At 48.5% G+C, this 15,731-nt stretch overlaps 1 protein-coding gene across 1 annotated transcript in view; it reads left to right on the top strand.

The window, feature by feature from the left end:
- The window catches only part of CWF19L1 (CWF19 like cell cycle control factor 1), a 236,016-nt gene that overhangs the window by 90,693 nt on the left and 129,592 nt on the right, over positions 1–15,731 (top strand). The window contains exons 7-8 of the mRNA XM_085652614.1: positions 928–1,012; positions 14,390–14,533. Coding sequence (XP_085508740.1) covers positions 928–1,012; positions 14,390–14,533 — 229 coding nt within the window. The remainder of the gene's footprint in view (positions 1–927; positions 1,013–14,389; positions 14,534–15,731) is intronic.

Raw genomic sequence — 15,731 nt, 5'->3', positions numbered from 1 at the left:
CCCCCCCTTCCCCTCCAGAGAGCTGCCATCAGGTGACTCACTGACAGTGTGCCACCTGTTAGATGGTGTACTCTCAGTGCGCCTCCTGCGGGCGTCTTTGCCTCTGCGCTCGCGTCTGTAATATAGAGCGGGCGAAGAGGCTTCCCTCATTTGCATGGGGCATGCCCCTATGCAAATGAAGGAACGCCCCCTGCAGATGGCGCTGGCGCCTTATGTGCGCCCGCGCTATCGGTATTACGTAAGTGTCGGCAGCCCCTTCTGTAGTACCAAAGTGCCCTGGGGTGTGCACAGCGGGCACAAAAGCCTGTTGTGCCCTCGAGGCACTTCATGTAATATGTCTCCAGCGAGCTGTTGGATTTCTAGGTTGTACCTCTTTCCTCCCGAGGAATACCTAAAGCTTTGTTCGGCACAGCATTAAAACATCTCTTGTACCTTACCCAATATGTAATTGCTTGATTCATTATTTATCATGTCACTGAACTCAGTTGTCTGTTGGACTTCGCATCCTTGCCTGGCCCAGCCTGATGGAAATGGAACGATTGCCTTTGACTAGTATGTCCAAATGTAAAGCAAAGGAAGGTTTTCGTGTTGCGGATAATTAAGACCCTGGAAGCACAAGTGTTCATTTACATTTACCACATAAATGGTCGTATGACCAAGGAGAAGTAAACCCTGTTGCTTTATTTTTCCTATATATTCTAATGTAAAGTCCTCAGACTGTTAGTCTATCACATTGCAAATTCTCACCAAAAATTGGTTTACTGTGTAGTGCAAGTGCCTTTTATTATATTTCTGATTTAGTAGGAGAAACCGTCCTTGTCAATGTTGTTCAAAGATCTTGCAGATTAAATTGTTATTCTAGTGTGCAGGATTTATTTTCTTTGTAATGGATATCGAGGTAACACAATTCCTTTAAATTTTTTCCAGAAATCATGTTGTACTTCAAGAAAATGCTCAGCATGTGAGCCGATTCGTTTCACTTGCGAATGTGGGCAACACAAGTAAGCGAAAGGTAACACCAGCTAATTTAGTTATATGTTTGTAAGCCTGTTATGTGTTTTGTCAACTGTTGTTCTAATTTGGCATTCATGTAATAAGTACTCCTTTTCCTGGCATTTCATTATAATTTTTCTGAAGAGTTCCAAAAGGCTAACATGATTTTGTGATTTTTGACAACCTTGCAAGACGTTATGAGTATTTGGAGAGTGCCATCACCTGCAAGGGTATCCTGGCGCTGAACAGGCGTACAGGCTTCGTCTCGAAGAGCCAAGTCTTCAGCTTCTTGTTAACTCAAGTTCAGAGGTGGTGCCTCTGCGGTGTAGTGGCAGGTCTTTCCAAGCTTTAGGAGTGACACATGAGAATGCTCGACCTCCATCTCTGTTTCTGTGCTAGTAGGAGTCCGGTTGAGCAAAAGTGCCTGGCTCGTTGATGGAAAGAGATAAGATTGTTGTCCGGGCCCATACTGTTTAGTGCGTTGAATGTGTGGCTGAAGAGTTTGAACTAGGTCCCCTGGTGTATTGGGATCCAGTGGAGCTCACTGAGTGGTGTGATGCGAGTCCTGTGTTGATGGTTGTAGATGAGTCTGGCTGCTGTGTTCTTGATGGTCTTCCGGTGAGTTGTGTGGTGAATCTGGAGTAGAGGGCGGTCCCATTGTAGAGCCTGCTGGTGACGAAGGCGTGAATGATGGTTCTTCTAGTGTTGCTCAGGAGCCATTTGAAGATCTTTCTCAACATCCTCATGGTGTGGAAACAGGAAGCTATGATGGCGTTGACTTTTGCGGACATGTCCAGCTTGTTGTCAATTATGATCCTGAGGTTTCTGACATGGGAGATGAAAGGTAGGTGCGAGTCTGAGGTTGTATGGCAACCTGTAGTAGTCCCACAATGAGTTTTTGGTCCCAGAGATCACTACTCTCATTTGAATTTTATTTTTAATGATTTTATTGACATTTCAACCCATACTTTAACACATTATGTGCAACATGTACAACAGCTGCAACCATGAAACCATATCAGACAGTATATGTACTTCAAAATATCGCATAGTACATTCGTATCAAAGCAGAAAAGAACAATAAACCAAATAACAATATAAGCCCCCCCTTTCCCCCCCACCCGCATTCTTATGCTCAGCTCGATGCATATGCCAGGTTCCATAGGACATGTCCTTTACAGATTAACCGCCACAGCCCGTCTTGCAATATAATTCCAGTTCTTAATGTCCGTGTGTAACCGTTCAGTTGTTTTGGTTTCCTCCTCCTCCCCTGTGGGGCGGGGGCAGCATGTCCATCGCCCCCCTAGCTCTCCGCAGTCATGGGGGTAATGGAGCAATCACTAGTGAGGTCTTGTATCATGGTACCTAACACCAATGTCTCACTCTTTTCATTATTATTTTTTTTAAACAAATTTTATTCATTTTCTCTAGTTACAGTACATGAGAAAAAAGAAAGATTCAAGTAACCATTAGCATCATAGCAGGGTCTCACATATATACATGGCAGTGCAATAACTTGCCTATCAGTGCTACACATTTTGACGCTGTGCCACCGTTCTAGTCTTGTCTCAAGTGAGACCGGCTGAATGGCCTGCATCCCATCGTGTCGTCTATTCCTACCCTGCTATTGCAACAACAGCACTATTGTCTTGGATCAAGATATAGCAAGTAATATGCATTTTTGCTAACTCCTCCCTCAACCCCCTTCCCCCCCCCCCCCCCCCCCCCCCCCCACCCTCCCCTGCTGACGGGCCGCTCTGGAATTTTAAAATCCTAAATCTGTTAGGTTGCGACTCAGACCTAGTTTGTGAAAGTCAGAAAGTAGGATGTCTGTCTCAGTGAGGACACAACATACTATGAGGGTAACTGGGAACCAGGATAAGACTTGATCACGGAGGTCCTCGTGTCTCGGCTACGAGAGTGGAGGCTCCTATTTGGGCAATGGATTAGAAGTGGGGTGTGCAAGTCTACACAGGGCCTCGGGGGGGTAAGGGTGTCGGCTGCTCTGAAGGCTTCCAGCAAGAGGTCCCAACTCGTAACAATCTGTTCCTTTCGTAGGCCTCTTTTTTTCTTCTCGCCGGATAGCTTTGCTTTCAGCCAGTCCCCATTTCTCCACTTCTTCTTCCTTCCTACTGAGCAGCGTTTGGGCCGAGGGAGATTTCCACCTAGTTATTATACCTTGCTTCGCAATTAGCTATGCCAGATCTGCGAATTTGGCTCACTTTTTGGTCTTTTCGCCATTTATAGAGTCCCAGTATACTTGTCTCTGCTGTGTGCCATCCCAGGTGTCCCACGACTTCCTGTAAAGTCGCAGTTACTCCACCCCAGTATCCCCCTCCAACCCCCCAAGCTGGGACAAGCCCAAAGCATGTGTAACAGACCAGCGTCCTGCTCAGGACATCTTGGGCAGGGTGGCAAGATGGTAGGGTTGACGGCATGTATTCTATGCGGAGTCAGGTTTGCTTTCTGAATTACCATTTACTGGATTAATTTAAAACGGGTGTTGTGGGACACCAGTTTTGGGTATTCTAAGATCGTTGTCCATTCTTTGTCTGATAGTCGTATGCCAGTGTCCTGTTCCCATTTAATGTGCATCGCAGTCAGTGGAGATGGACGGTGCATGTGTATGCCCCGGTAGAGCCAGCGGGTTAGATGGCTGCCCGTCCCCATGAGGTACATGAGATGGACCAACTCATGTGTATTTGGTTCTGCCACATCAGGTGCCCAGTGTCTCTTAATGTAACGTGTCAAACACGCATGAGTCCAGAACGTCTGCGAACCCCCCGCCCGTTCGTGAAATAAGTGTGTGTGAGTAACATTCTGTCCCCAAATAAGTCCCCGACTGTTGTCACTCCGGCCTGCAACCAGGGATCTAACGTGCAGGTGGTAAGTGTTCCTAGATTAGTTGGAATGCCCAGTAGCGGTATATTTGGAGCATATGCAGGGAGACTATTCGTGTAGCTTAATGCCCGTTTCCAGTATGTGAGTGCAGTTTTAAGAAGCATTCCTGCAGAGTACGGTATTGCACTACCCGAGGAGAGCAGTCTATGCAGTGAGCACGAGCTAACATGCGCTCCGAGTGAGCCCTTTCCTGCAAATTACGGCCTGTCAACCAAAACGCGGAACCGCTGCAATTGTGATGCTAAGCAGTACTCCTAGAAGTCCGGGGTGCACCTCTCCCCCCCCCCCCCCCCCCCCCCCAGCATCGGGTGGAAGTTGTAACTTCGCTAAACTCAGGCGTCTGTGACCTGTGCCCCAGACTAAGCTAGTCAGGAGTGTATTCAGTGTTGTGAATACCGCTCTTGGGACTACCACTGGAAGGTTAGTAAAAAGTAAAGTAATTGCGGTAGCATGACCATTTTAGAAATTGCCAATCTCCCTGACGCAGATAGAGGAAGTGATGTCCAGAACGTGCTTTGGGCCCTCAGGGAGCCGATCGCTCTATGCAGATTTACTTCTATGAGATCCTTTTTGGTTCTGTTAATTTGAATTCCCAAGTATTTAAAAGAGTTGTGCACAATTGTTATTTCCTGGTTGCCAAATGGTATAGTCAGCTCCTCTGTAGTAGCACTGAAGAGGAAAGGCATAGGAATTGTCATAATTGATTGCTAACCTTGCTATGTGTTCAAATTGTGTGAAGAGCTGTGCTACGGAATCCAAGTTAGTTCATAGTCTCTTCGAGTATAGGATGATATAATCTGCGTAGAGTGATATAGCATGGTGGGCGCCCTTTATGTTTATACCTCATCCCGCCGAGGATGCCTGAAGTTTATGGGCAAGAGGTTTAAGGGCAAGAGCAAACCATGTGGGTGATAGGGGGCATCCCTGTCTCGTGCCCCGTTGTATTTGATATGATTCAGATATATGCGACCCTGTGCGCACCTGGGCTGTGGTAAGATGATACAATAATTGGATTCAACAAGTGTAACCATGTGTAATCCCACATTTCTGTAGCTCAGCTAGCATATAGTCCCAGCTCTAAGTATCGAATACCTGCATGATATATAATGTGATACAACCTGCCTCCGGCTCCTCCACGGTGCAAGCGAACCTATCATTGCATAGCCGGCGTATATTCAAAGACGTACTACGCCCAGATACGAAGCCACATTGATCTATATGTACCATCTTCGGTACCAAGGGCTGCAAGAGATTAACCAGGATTTTACTTAATATTTTATACTCCGTATTTAACAAGGAGAGCGAACGGTATGCAGACAACGGAGTGTGGTCCCTCCGGGGTTTAGGAAGAGAGGTTATTAGTGCTTGTGAAGTAGTGAGAAGTAAAGTGCCTGTGTCATAGGCCTCCTTATACAATTTCTTCAGCTGCATAGCAAGTTGTTGCATGTAAGTCCTTGGGTTTTGTTATTGGGGAGGCCCTTGATCGCTGCTCCTATTTTCCCCAACGTTATAGGTTCAGCTAGCATTTTTTTATTCTCATCAGACACCTGCAGAAGTTCTACTGTGTCTAGAAAGGCAGTAATCTCAGGGTGGACGTCAGGGGTGGGGCTGTATAAAGCGCCCTGTAATAGCCATAGAATGCCCTATTAATGGCTGTTTGCATAACTGCCTTGGTATGCTGAGGCGACCAAATTTCCATTATAGGCATTGGGGAAGGGGCATTTTTGAAGGATCCGCGCCAATAAGTTGCCTGTTTTGTCTGCTTCTGTGTGCGTTTTGTGTGTTGTAAGGAAGTGCGGTGGTCTATTATACGCAGTTGTTCCAGTAGTTCTGCATATTTAATGCGGGTCTCCTGGAGGTCCGGGTTTGCTGTGGGGTCATGGGTCTCCTTAGTTTCGAGTATGTGTAGTTTGCCTTCAATGTCCTGCAAGTCTCGATGGACCTGTTGCCGGGCTCCAGGAGAGGTAATAGCTGTGCCCCTGAGTACCACCTTGAATGCTGCCCATTCCAGTCCCACGAAGTATGCAGTGCCAGCATTTTGAAATAGTGCGTTATAGTAGCTGCCAATGCCTCCTGAAATACCCCATCCTCTAAGTGGCGGGGATCTAGACGCCATGTAAGGGCTGGGACACGCCCCCATGTAAAGGTGAACTCCAATGCACTGTGATCTGAAATTGTTTTGCCCACATAGGTTGCTCGAGTAGTTTGTGTAAGCAATGACAAACTGCATAACATATGATCAATTCCCGTGTGAAGATCATGTGTGGCGGAGTCCAAGGAATATTCTCTTAGTCCCTTATTGTGAGTGCGCCTTATGTCCATCAGAGCCCAACCTTGTGCCCAGTCCTGCAACGTTTTGGAATGATGTATTGATTGGGCCCTCATCAGGGGGGGAAGGGGATCTGTCTAAAACAGTATTGGCTACCGCATTAAGGTCGCTACCAAGCACCCAGTTAACGCCCGTCCAATCCTCTAGTGCTGTACTAACCCTGGTGTAAAATGGTTCCTGGTCTGAATAGGGGGCGTATAAACTTCCTAGTACTATGGGCTCACCATCTAGTGTACCCCGGATCAAGACTTATCTACCCTCCTTATCTATTTGTTTCTCCTGTACTGTGAATGGGACACTGGACCGCAACCAAATAGCCGCTTTTCGGGCAAACGCATAGTAAGTCGTGTGATACAATTACCCTCTCCATTCATTTATTTTGTAGTTTGGTGGCCTCCCGTGCGGTTAAGTGTGTCTCTTGCAGGAATACTATTTGTGCTTTTTGCCGACTCCGTTGAGCATGTACTCAGTGTCGCTTGTGAAGTGACCCCATTCCCCTACTGTTCTATGTAATATAGGTATAATGTTGTGTCGTACCTGGTCTAGCCATTAAACCAGTTTGTGTGGCCTTTCTGTGAGTTACGGCCCGTCAGCATCCCTGTTAAACACCCCAATACATGGTTCAACTGTAGAACTTGGTTCGACCAAACTATTAAAGCAATACCTATTAAAAAACGGATTTACAACTTGCTACTGCTTCAGGGATCATGGCTAACGAAATCTCTGGAGCGCATTCAATACTTCTCTAACTTACCTCCCATAGTCCAAAAAAGAAGAATGGGAGGTGTGCCAGCTCCCGCCCTCGTGGTCTCCCCCATCCGCGCCCTGAGTCAGTGTTCACGTCTCTGAGGGGAGAAGAGAAGCGGACATCCGCCCCCAGCCAAAGCGGGTGTTAGGGTTGCATCCTCGTCATGCCGCTTGGGTTTAGAGCGTTGTTGCTGTGATTGTTGCTGTCCAGGTTGTGAATCCTCGGATATCCGGTGGGCCGAATTGATGGGCAGATCGGGAAATGTATGCTTAATCCACTCCCAACCTTCTGCTGGGGTATCAAAGAAGTGACTTTTTTGCTAATGTATGGTTTTTAGTTTCGCTGGATATAAAAGCGCAAATATCAAATTTATTGCCTTATAAATATCGCTTGACTACATGATATTGCGCTCTATAGTTCTTCACTTTGAATGTATAATCAAGGAAAAAGGAGATGCGTGCATTACCTTTCATGATTGGCGCTTTTTCCCTTGCCACTTGCAATATCTGGTCACGGTCTCTGTAATTGAGCAATCTGGCTACAATAGGGCGAGATGGCATGCCTGGTGCTCTTCTCCGTGTGGGGACCCTGTGGGCTCTTTCAGTGCAAAAGGCGTCGGACTGTCATCCCGATGGCATGAGTGATTTGAGCCAGGCTTCCACGTAGAGAGTCGCATTTTGACCCTCCGAGTTCTCCGGTAAGCCAATAATGCATACGTTATTTCGGCGTCTTTGACCCTCTGCATCGTCTACCTGTTCTTGTCGAGTTGCAATCTGGTGCTGCATCCGTTCCAGTTCGTTCGAGTGCTCTTTTTGCTTTGGGAGTTTTTTGTGGTCGTCTCGAATTATGGCGATGTCCCAGCTGTTGCTCCATCAGTGCACGTAACTACCCGATTCTTGCAAGAGGAGGTCCAGTTTGTCCGGTTGTGCACCTTCCGCAGTGGGGGGTTATCATATCCGTGGATGTGGTAGCCGAGGCTGCCCTGGATTCTTCTGTTTCCTGATTACTACCTATTGTGTGCCCCATTGTGCCTTTAGTTCAGTATTAGTCAGGTGCAAGGTTGTGAAGTTAGCCTGGTACTGCGGTCACTATCCGGACCACGTCGCTGTTGTGATTTAGTAGTCCTCCAGTTAGGCCCCACTGGGAGATATGATCCGTATTTCACATGTGGCTGGCTTTACACTTTAGCAGTAGTCTCTCTTGACCACTCCAAAATGGGAAATGTTGTATCATCGAAATAGTGTACCCAGCTGTTTTGGAATTGTTGTCCTTGCCACTGTGCACCGCGGCCCGGGAACAGAGAATGTCCATTTCATGGGAGGTGTGCCTCCCTGTCGCCGGGGCCAGATTTGAGGACCCCACCTCCTCATTCCATTTACCTTGTACCGTATCTCCTCGATCTGTGCTGTACGTATTGGAGGGGCCCTCCAAAGATGTGCGGCCTCTCTGCCTAAGTGTACTGGGGGTAGGTGTCCCTGTACTTCATTTCCCAAATGCCACTGGGGCTGCGGCAATATATTACCGACAGGAACCAGCTCTCAGGCCATGTCAGGTGGGACCGGCCATGTTGTAACACCCCTCTCTGCTCTCTTCACTTGTTAGTTCCCCAGGTGGGCCCCCTGCAAGCACTATAGCAGGCTGCCTGCTCTGTCCACTGTACATACCATACAAGGCACTATGAACCCGGTCTTGTTCCTGGTGTTCGGACGATGGCCCGCTCCAGCCCTCCACTCCTGCACGCGGTGCATTGCTGTGATGGGGGTCAGGGGTAGTAGTCCGTATAGGCTGCCCACCCACCCCCACCCCCTTGGGTCACAACTAGAACAATCCTGCAATGGTATGGTACACTGAAGAGGATTATCCAGCCCTCCTATACAGAACACAGCAGGCAGGCACCGCGGGCAGACAGCGTCCCGATCCCTCTGTGAGCGCTGCTTTACACAAGGCACTCCCAGTCTCCAGGCCGCAGTGACTACATCATTTGGTGGGGGATCAAGGCTCTCCCCAATACCAGGACCGGCTGTAGTCCTCTCCGCCAGATGCACTGAGATAGGGGCTCCCAGGGCCACCCCGCACCACAAGGTACTATAGGCCGTGGCGTCACCGATTTAGACAGCATCAGTAAAACCCCACACTCCGGTGTAGGACTCAGAGAGACGACAGCAGTGTGGTCTCACAGTCTGCGCCACGTAGGAAAACCAGGTGTGACTTGCTACCGCTGAGCGTAGCGGGCTTAAGCAAGGGTCCAGGGCAGTCCTTACCTCCCGGGCCACCGAAGGGAGTAATTTCACCCAGCGGCTCTCTCCTGTTGGGGCCTCTGCAGAGCTGGTACTTGGCAGAGTCACGCTCCGGAGAGCCTCCCAGACTCCGGAGCTGCGTAGCAGCAGGTGCCCGCTACATCCACAGGGTACGGGTGTCGCCGATCTCCGCACACCTCACACTTTGTCGGGCGGCCAACAGGGCAACAGGCATGTTCTTGGGGAAGTCAGAAAAAGGAGCAAGAGGCGGCCAGGTCCATCCAGCAGCAGCGAGCAGCGCTTCCCCCTCCGTCCGGAGAAGTCGTGGGCCGCGTTATTCTGTGCAGAGACGATTCATTGCCCACCTCCTCTCTAACAGCTCTAAACACCAGAGTGGTGCCACTTTGCGAAGCCACCTGAAGTCGCTGGATTACCGCCGCCCATCCCAGTATTTCGGGTGACGGATTTCGCTCCCAAGTAGAGGATTAGGCTCAGACGGAGGACCCTGGGCCGGGAGCTCAATGTCTACATGAACGCCATGTTCAGCGGTTGGCCACGCCCACTTCTCACTCTCTTCATATGTGCCTCTTCGGCACCAGCCTATTCAGTCTTCTCTTGCAGCCAGTCAGTCATCAGGGGAGGTTCCGGGGTTAGCCAACAAATGGCTGTGTGCCATTTAGCCAGAGTCAAACCAAGTAGTGAACATTTCCTGCTAAGCTTTCTGTTCTGTTTAACGGGGACCAATCCTAGTAGGCATTATTTCAATTCCATGGCTATCATCCTCCCCTTAGTGTTCTGGAGGTGTTCTAGAACCTTTCCCATTAACAGACAATCAGAGGACAGCTCCACACAACATGTAGAAGATCTGCCGGCTAGTACCCACAGCGTGTACATCCCAGTTGTCTAGAGGGGTATATGGAGTGTATCCGCTGAGGTGAGAGGTGTGTGTGATATACTATGTTGTATTGAGCGAGCTGGAATCATACATTAGTTGAGACCTCCTGACTCCCTCTGTGTACCCTAATCTATTCCTCCTTTGTGATTGGGGGCTCACTAAGCTGTTGCCATATACCCTTCACCTTGAGAGGAGCCTTGGGTCTATCAGCCTGCAAGACGAGATGTGTGTAATAAGCCTCCGACCACCCAACATGGCCAGCAAGGTAACAAGTCTGTGTAGGCTCATGGGCATCGGGAAACCCAGGCCATATCTCCCACACCATGGCCGCTTGTAGGAAAGTGCCCCTTTTTGACAGGGTCACCCACATTTTATGTCTGGCATCTTTTGCAATTTTGACAGTTCATTTGGTTCGTGCTATCCAGGCTCCCAATTCCAGATCACTTTCCCTTAAACTATACAATTGTTCCCCTAATTGGCAATACCTTTAGAACCCCCTGTAGCTCCCTAGTGAATGGTATCCCGGTACCTAGGGCAGGGAGGCTAAAGAGGGACCTTAAGGGCTGCTGCATTTGTTGTGGCACCCTAAGGGACACTCTGCATCCTTATGCAAATTGCTATTGCAGGCTACATGCACTGGTGTGAAGACACAACATTGCACACCCCCTGTGTGCCATGCCTGCAGACACTGCATACAATATTGGTAAGTCACCCCTAAAGCAGGCCTTACAGCCCTAAGGCAGGGTGAACTATACTACATGTGTAGACAGATATGCCCCTGTGATGTCCAAATTGATTCTTTAAATCCTTGTGCTGGACACTGGTAATTACACGCACATCCCCAGTTTATGGAAAAGGGACCCTGGGGGCCACCCATATATGGGTCTCCTTACAAAGCCAGAGTACGAGGTGGCATATATCTGACTCTTCACCTCCTTCAGAGGGTAGCAATACAGTCTCCCCACAGGTGGGTCTCCTGCAGAAATAAGATTGTATTTTGATAGCGTTTGAGGTAAACTAAGACCTTCTGACATTTCTCTGGTCTGGTCAGCCCCCTAACGTTTCAAAAAGGAACTTGTAGTTTGTTCCCAGACCTGGCATGACCCATTGAACTAGTCCGCAGGTCCCTCCCACTGTGCTATATCAAGACTAGCGATAAAGCTTGATTAGCGAGCATCAAGTGCACTTTTCCCCAGAAGAACAAACAGGGAAAACTGCTATCTTTCCCCTCCTCCCCCACCCACAGGCAGAATATACAGAACTCTTCCTTTCTCCCCCCCCCCCCCTGCCACCCGTGCAACTAACGGGCATAAGGGTACTGGTCACTGCCCCAGTCCCCTCCATCCTCCCTGTTTGTGCACCAACAAGAGCAGGTAGTTAATGTAGTACAGTCCGAGCAGCCTTGTCACCCAAGTTTCTCGAGCCAGCACCTAGCTGGCAAACCCCCAGCACCGCCCGCCACAGAGCAGACCAACACAGTATAAACCTGCATTATCTGCAACGGATTTAAAAAGGAGCAGCCTCAACTCTTGGGGAGCGGGCTCCGGACTATCAGGTAGCAACAAATTAACAGCACACAATAAGCATATAGAGAATTAACTTTAGTTTCATCAACACAGCTCCAGTTGCACCAGAATACCACAGGTCTTCCTGCCAGTGAGGTCATGAGGAACCTATTGTAGGCAAATCAAGCAGGGGAGGTCTCGCAGGCTCCCTTCAAGCTGAATCAAATTTCCCCCTTCTCATTGGTGTCGCTTATGGTGTCTTACTACATGCTGGACTCCTACCCAGCATCAGTACTGACACTCGGTGTGCCAGGCATCAGTCTAATCGCGAAAACGCACTTTGATCCATTGATCACATGATTTCCAGTATACGATCTGCAACTGCGACACCTCGTTCCTCTGAATTCTTCAGCGGCGTACTCTTATTAGGTGCTGTTCGCCACACCGCGCCCACCTGAGATTCATGTCACCCCAGAGTTCCAGCACTGTATTTCTGTCCCAAAGTGTCTAACCACTCCATCACTTCGTGGAGGACTCTTAGAAGTGAACATGGCCATTGTACCGTACGCGCAGTTTAGCAGGAAACAGACTATGTTTGATGTTTCGGTCTCTGTCTCCCTTTCACTGCCATGAATTTGTTGGGGAAAGTTTGGACCCTGTGGGTATAATCAGGGTAGATGAAAATCTGTTTGTCTTCATACCTGGTGGGGACTGCAGGTGTGCACATGCTGGAGGACAGTGTTGCGGTTTCATGTGGGCTCCCCGGGGTGCGGCACCAGCACTCTGTGGACCCTCCACCATAAAGAAATTGGACAGTTTTGGACGCCTATGGGTTTTTGCAATCCATTGTTCCAAAAAGAACTCTGAGGGGCCCTCCACGTGCTCCGGGTGGCCAACAAGCTGTAAGTTGTCTCACTGAGACAAGATTTCAGCATCCTCTAAGCACCTACACCCCTTCAGTATATGTGTACCCCAAGGCTCAGTGCTCTCACCACAACTGTTCAACATATACATGGAACCCCTCACCACCATCCTTAAAAATGCCAACATCCCTTTCCACCTATATGCGGATGACACCCAGATCTATCTAGAAACCTCCTCCTTAGATGACCTCCACAGAATAAATGACACTCTAAAAGAAATCCAACATTGGCTGTCATTAAATCACTTGCAACTCAATCAAGACAAAACCGAGAACCTCCACATCTCCAACAAAGAGAACCCTCATATTGCAGAACGGCTAAAAGTGATGGATGCTCTCAACGGGAATTTCACTCTGGCAAACTCCAAAAAATCACTAGGAACCACTCTAGACCCAAAACTCGACATGGCCAAACACATCAAAAACTCCGCCAAGAGTGTCTTCCTCAATCTGAAGCTACTCAACAAAATTAAACCACTCATCCCTACCAAAGATCTCAAACAAACCGCCCAATCACTGGTACTTTCCAGACTTGACTATAGGAATGCAACCCTCACTGGTACTACAAAATCCCACCTAGCTCCCCTTAAAACAACACCCAACGCAGCAGCCAGAATGGTCACTGGAATTAAGAAATACGAGCACATCTCTCCAGCACTCGGAGAACTAAAATTGCTCCCAGTCGAACTGCGTGTCAGCTTCAGAACTGCCTGCCTCACGCACAAAGCCCTACACATCGGAATACCCAACTACCTGGCTGCCAAACTCAAGAGGGCTGGTCAGACTAGAAACCTCAGGAGCTCAAATACCGTACTTCTTATCCCTATGAAAACACGCAAACAAAAAACCGCTGCACGATCCTTCGCCGGAAATGTGCCCAAAATCTGGAAGTCCCAGCAGATATCAGAACTATCTCGTCCTTCACAAAATTAAAAAAACACCTAAAAGTCCTTTTCCTTCAACCGCACCCTCCCGAAGGGATAGCCGCCTCCTCCGCGCTAACCCTACTCGCCGTTGGTCCCTGACATTTGTATCACTAAGACCTACCTCCCATCTTGCTCTCTGACCACCTCCTGTCCCCGCCCCCCCCAAACCAGCCCCTCCCCCCCCCCCCTCCCCCGCTGCCCAGGGTTCATCCCAAGACTAAGTGAAATAATTGAGGTTATCTCCGGTCTCACGCACTACCTCAAAACTGCACAGCACACTTGGACTTCCCTATCCTATTATGTATAACACTGCTTTCTAAACTCCTCCTGTTCCTCCTGAACACATGGGCATATCTGCTCTGCAGGTATGCCTTCACGGTTAATATTCAGCGCCCTGCTTTAGGGCTGCCAGCCCTGCTGTAGAGGTAACTTACAAATATTACCTGCAGCGTTAGGGGACATGCCACACAGGGATGTGTGACATGTTTTCACTTTTGTCTGAACCAAGATATACAGCCAGCAATGGCAGCCTTGCATGTGCTTGGTGTGGGGTGCATTAGGGTGGCACCATTTGTGCTGCTGCCCTTAGAGACCCTCTTTAGGACCTCTGGCCCTAGGTATCAGGGGTACCATTTACTAGAGACTTAGAGGGTGGTAAAGATCTTGCAGAATGGGGAAAACAATTGACATTTTTTGGGGAAAAGAACACTGGTACTTCGGCCCTGATTAGCAGGAACCCAGTACACTTGAGTTAAAGTTGCATTATATATCCGGCAAAATGTGTATGGGGGAAGGGGGTACTGCAACAAAATCCCAGGTTTCATACAATGGGTTGTGCCAATGCTTGTTTCAAAATTGATGTAGTATTTTTTTTAGTTTGAGTGGAAACCTTTCTGTGTAATTGCGTTTTCTCCCCCTTTCTTTCTCCCACAGTATCTATATGCTTTTAGCATTATTCCAATGCACTGTATGGATCCTGCCGAGCTCTTAAAGCAACCACTAGATGTCACTGAAAACCCATTCCGAAAATCTGGCAAAGAACCAAACAAGAGCAAGCAATCCAGACTTGCAGAAGAGGTATCTTGTGTAACAAGGCTTTTTTTCAGTTTGTGGTTTTCTTTCTGAATGTACGTATTTGTCATGTCTCTTCCTTGGAAAAGGTAGAGATGATGCACTAAAGCTTTCACCGGTTCTCATTGACCAATCACTTTTGCTTTTCAGTTTTATCCCATTTGAGGTGGCACCCGCCTTAGGAATCTTGATGAATATCCTATGTACTCTCCATCCGACTCTTTCACATTGCCAGTCCTGGGAGCTGACACAATCTAGTGGTGTTTGCGCAAAGTCTTCTCTAGAGTGATGTCCGCAAGCTAAGACAGTTCCTTGGTAGTCTTCATCCTTGGCTGGGGTCAGGGCCATTTTTGTACAGATTACTATGTAATCCTCCTGGGCATACATGAGTGATAGTCTTGGATGTAGATGAATGAAGTACCTTCACCAATGTTTTGGAGTGCATACACTCTAATCTCTTATGCCACTAACGTGTACACCTCAGGCCCAGGTTGCAGAGAACCAGGGAAGGATGGGTCATAGGCCTCTAGCAACTACCTGCCCAAGTTAATCAGTCCTGTTTCTTCTAGTTAGGCACAGATTGTTCCTGAGATGTATTAAGCTACATTCAAATTCCTGGTAATGGATTCCTCTCGCTCAACTAAAAGACCAAACCATAAATAGGTGAAGGCTGGTTTGTTGAGCTTTGTTTGTCGCTAGCTTGGGTGTTCACCAAGATGATGGTTCCAGCTCATCTGCACAGATCAGGGGTGCCAGTCTTCCCCTAGCTCGATGCCTGGCTGTTAAAAGCAAGGTGGCCCCAGGCTGTCTTCTCTCACCTCAACGGTGAACCTACTGCATTCACTGGGGTTAACTATCAATGTGCCAAGGTCACACCCGACTCTCTCTCTCAGATGTCCCTTTTATCGGAGCTGTTCTGGACAGAGTGCAGTTTCGGGCCTATCCTCCTGAGTGGCAAATGTAGGATATTCAGGATAGAATTCCAATGTTTCAGCCTCTGAGTTTGGTGAGAATGACTGAGGCTGCTGGGCCTCATGGCCTCCTGCATCCTGCTAGTGACACACACAATGGGACTTGAAGTTCCAGTGGGTGCAGCATCAGTGGAATCCCTCCGACATCGTTCAGATCTTGGAGAGAACAGCATAGGACCTGCAGTGGTAACTAAAGAGCCACAATTGGTTCAGTGGCAGATCACTGTCCCTTC

This window comes from Triturus cristatus, chromosome 4_1 (assembly GCF_964204655.1).
Source record: "Triturus cristatus chromosome 4_1, aTriCri1.1, whole genome shotgun sequence".
Classification (NCBI taxonomy): domain Eukaryota; kingdom Metazoa; phylum Chordata; class Amphibia; order Caudata; family Salamandridae; genus Triturus; species Triturus cristatus.
The sequence above is the reverse complement of the archived record's forward strand: the minus strand, read 5'-3'. Positions and strand labels throughout refer to the sequence as shown.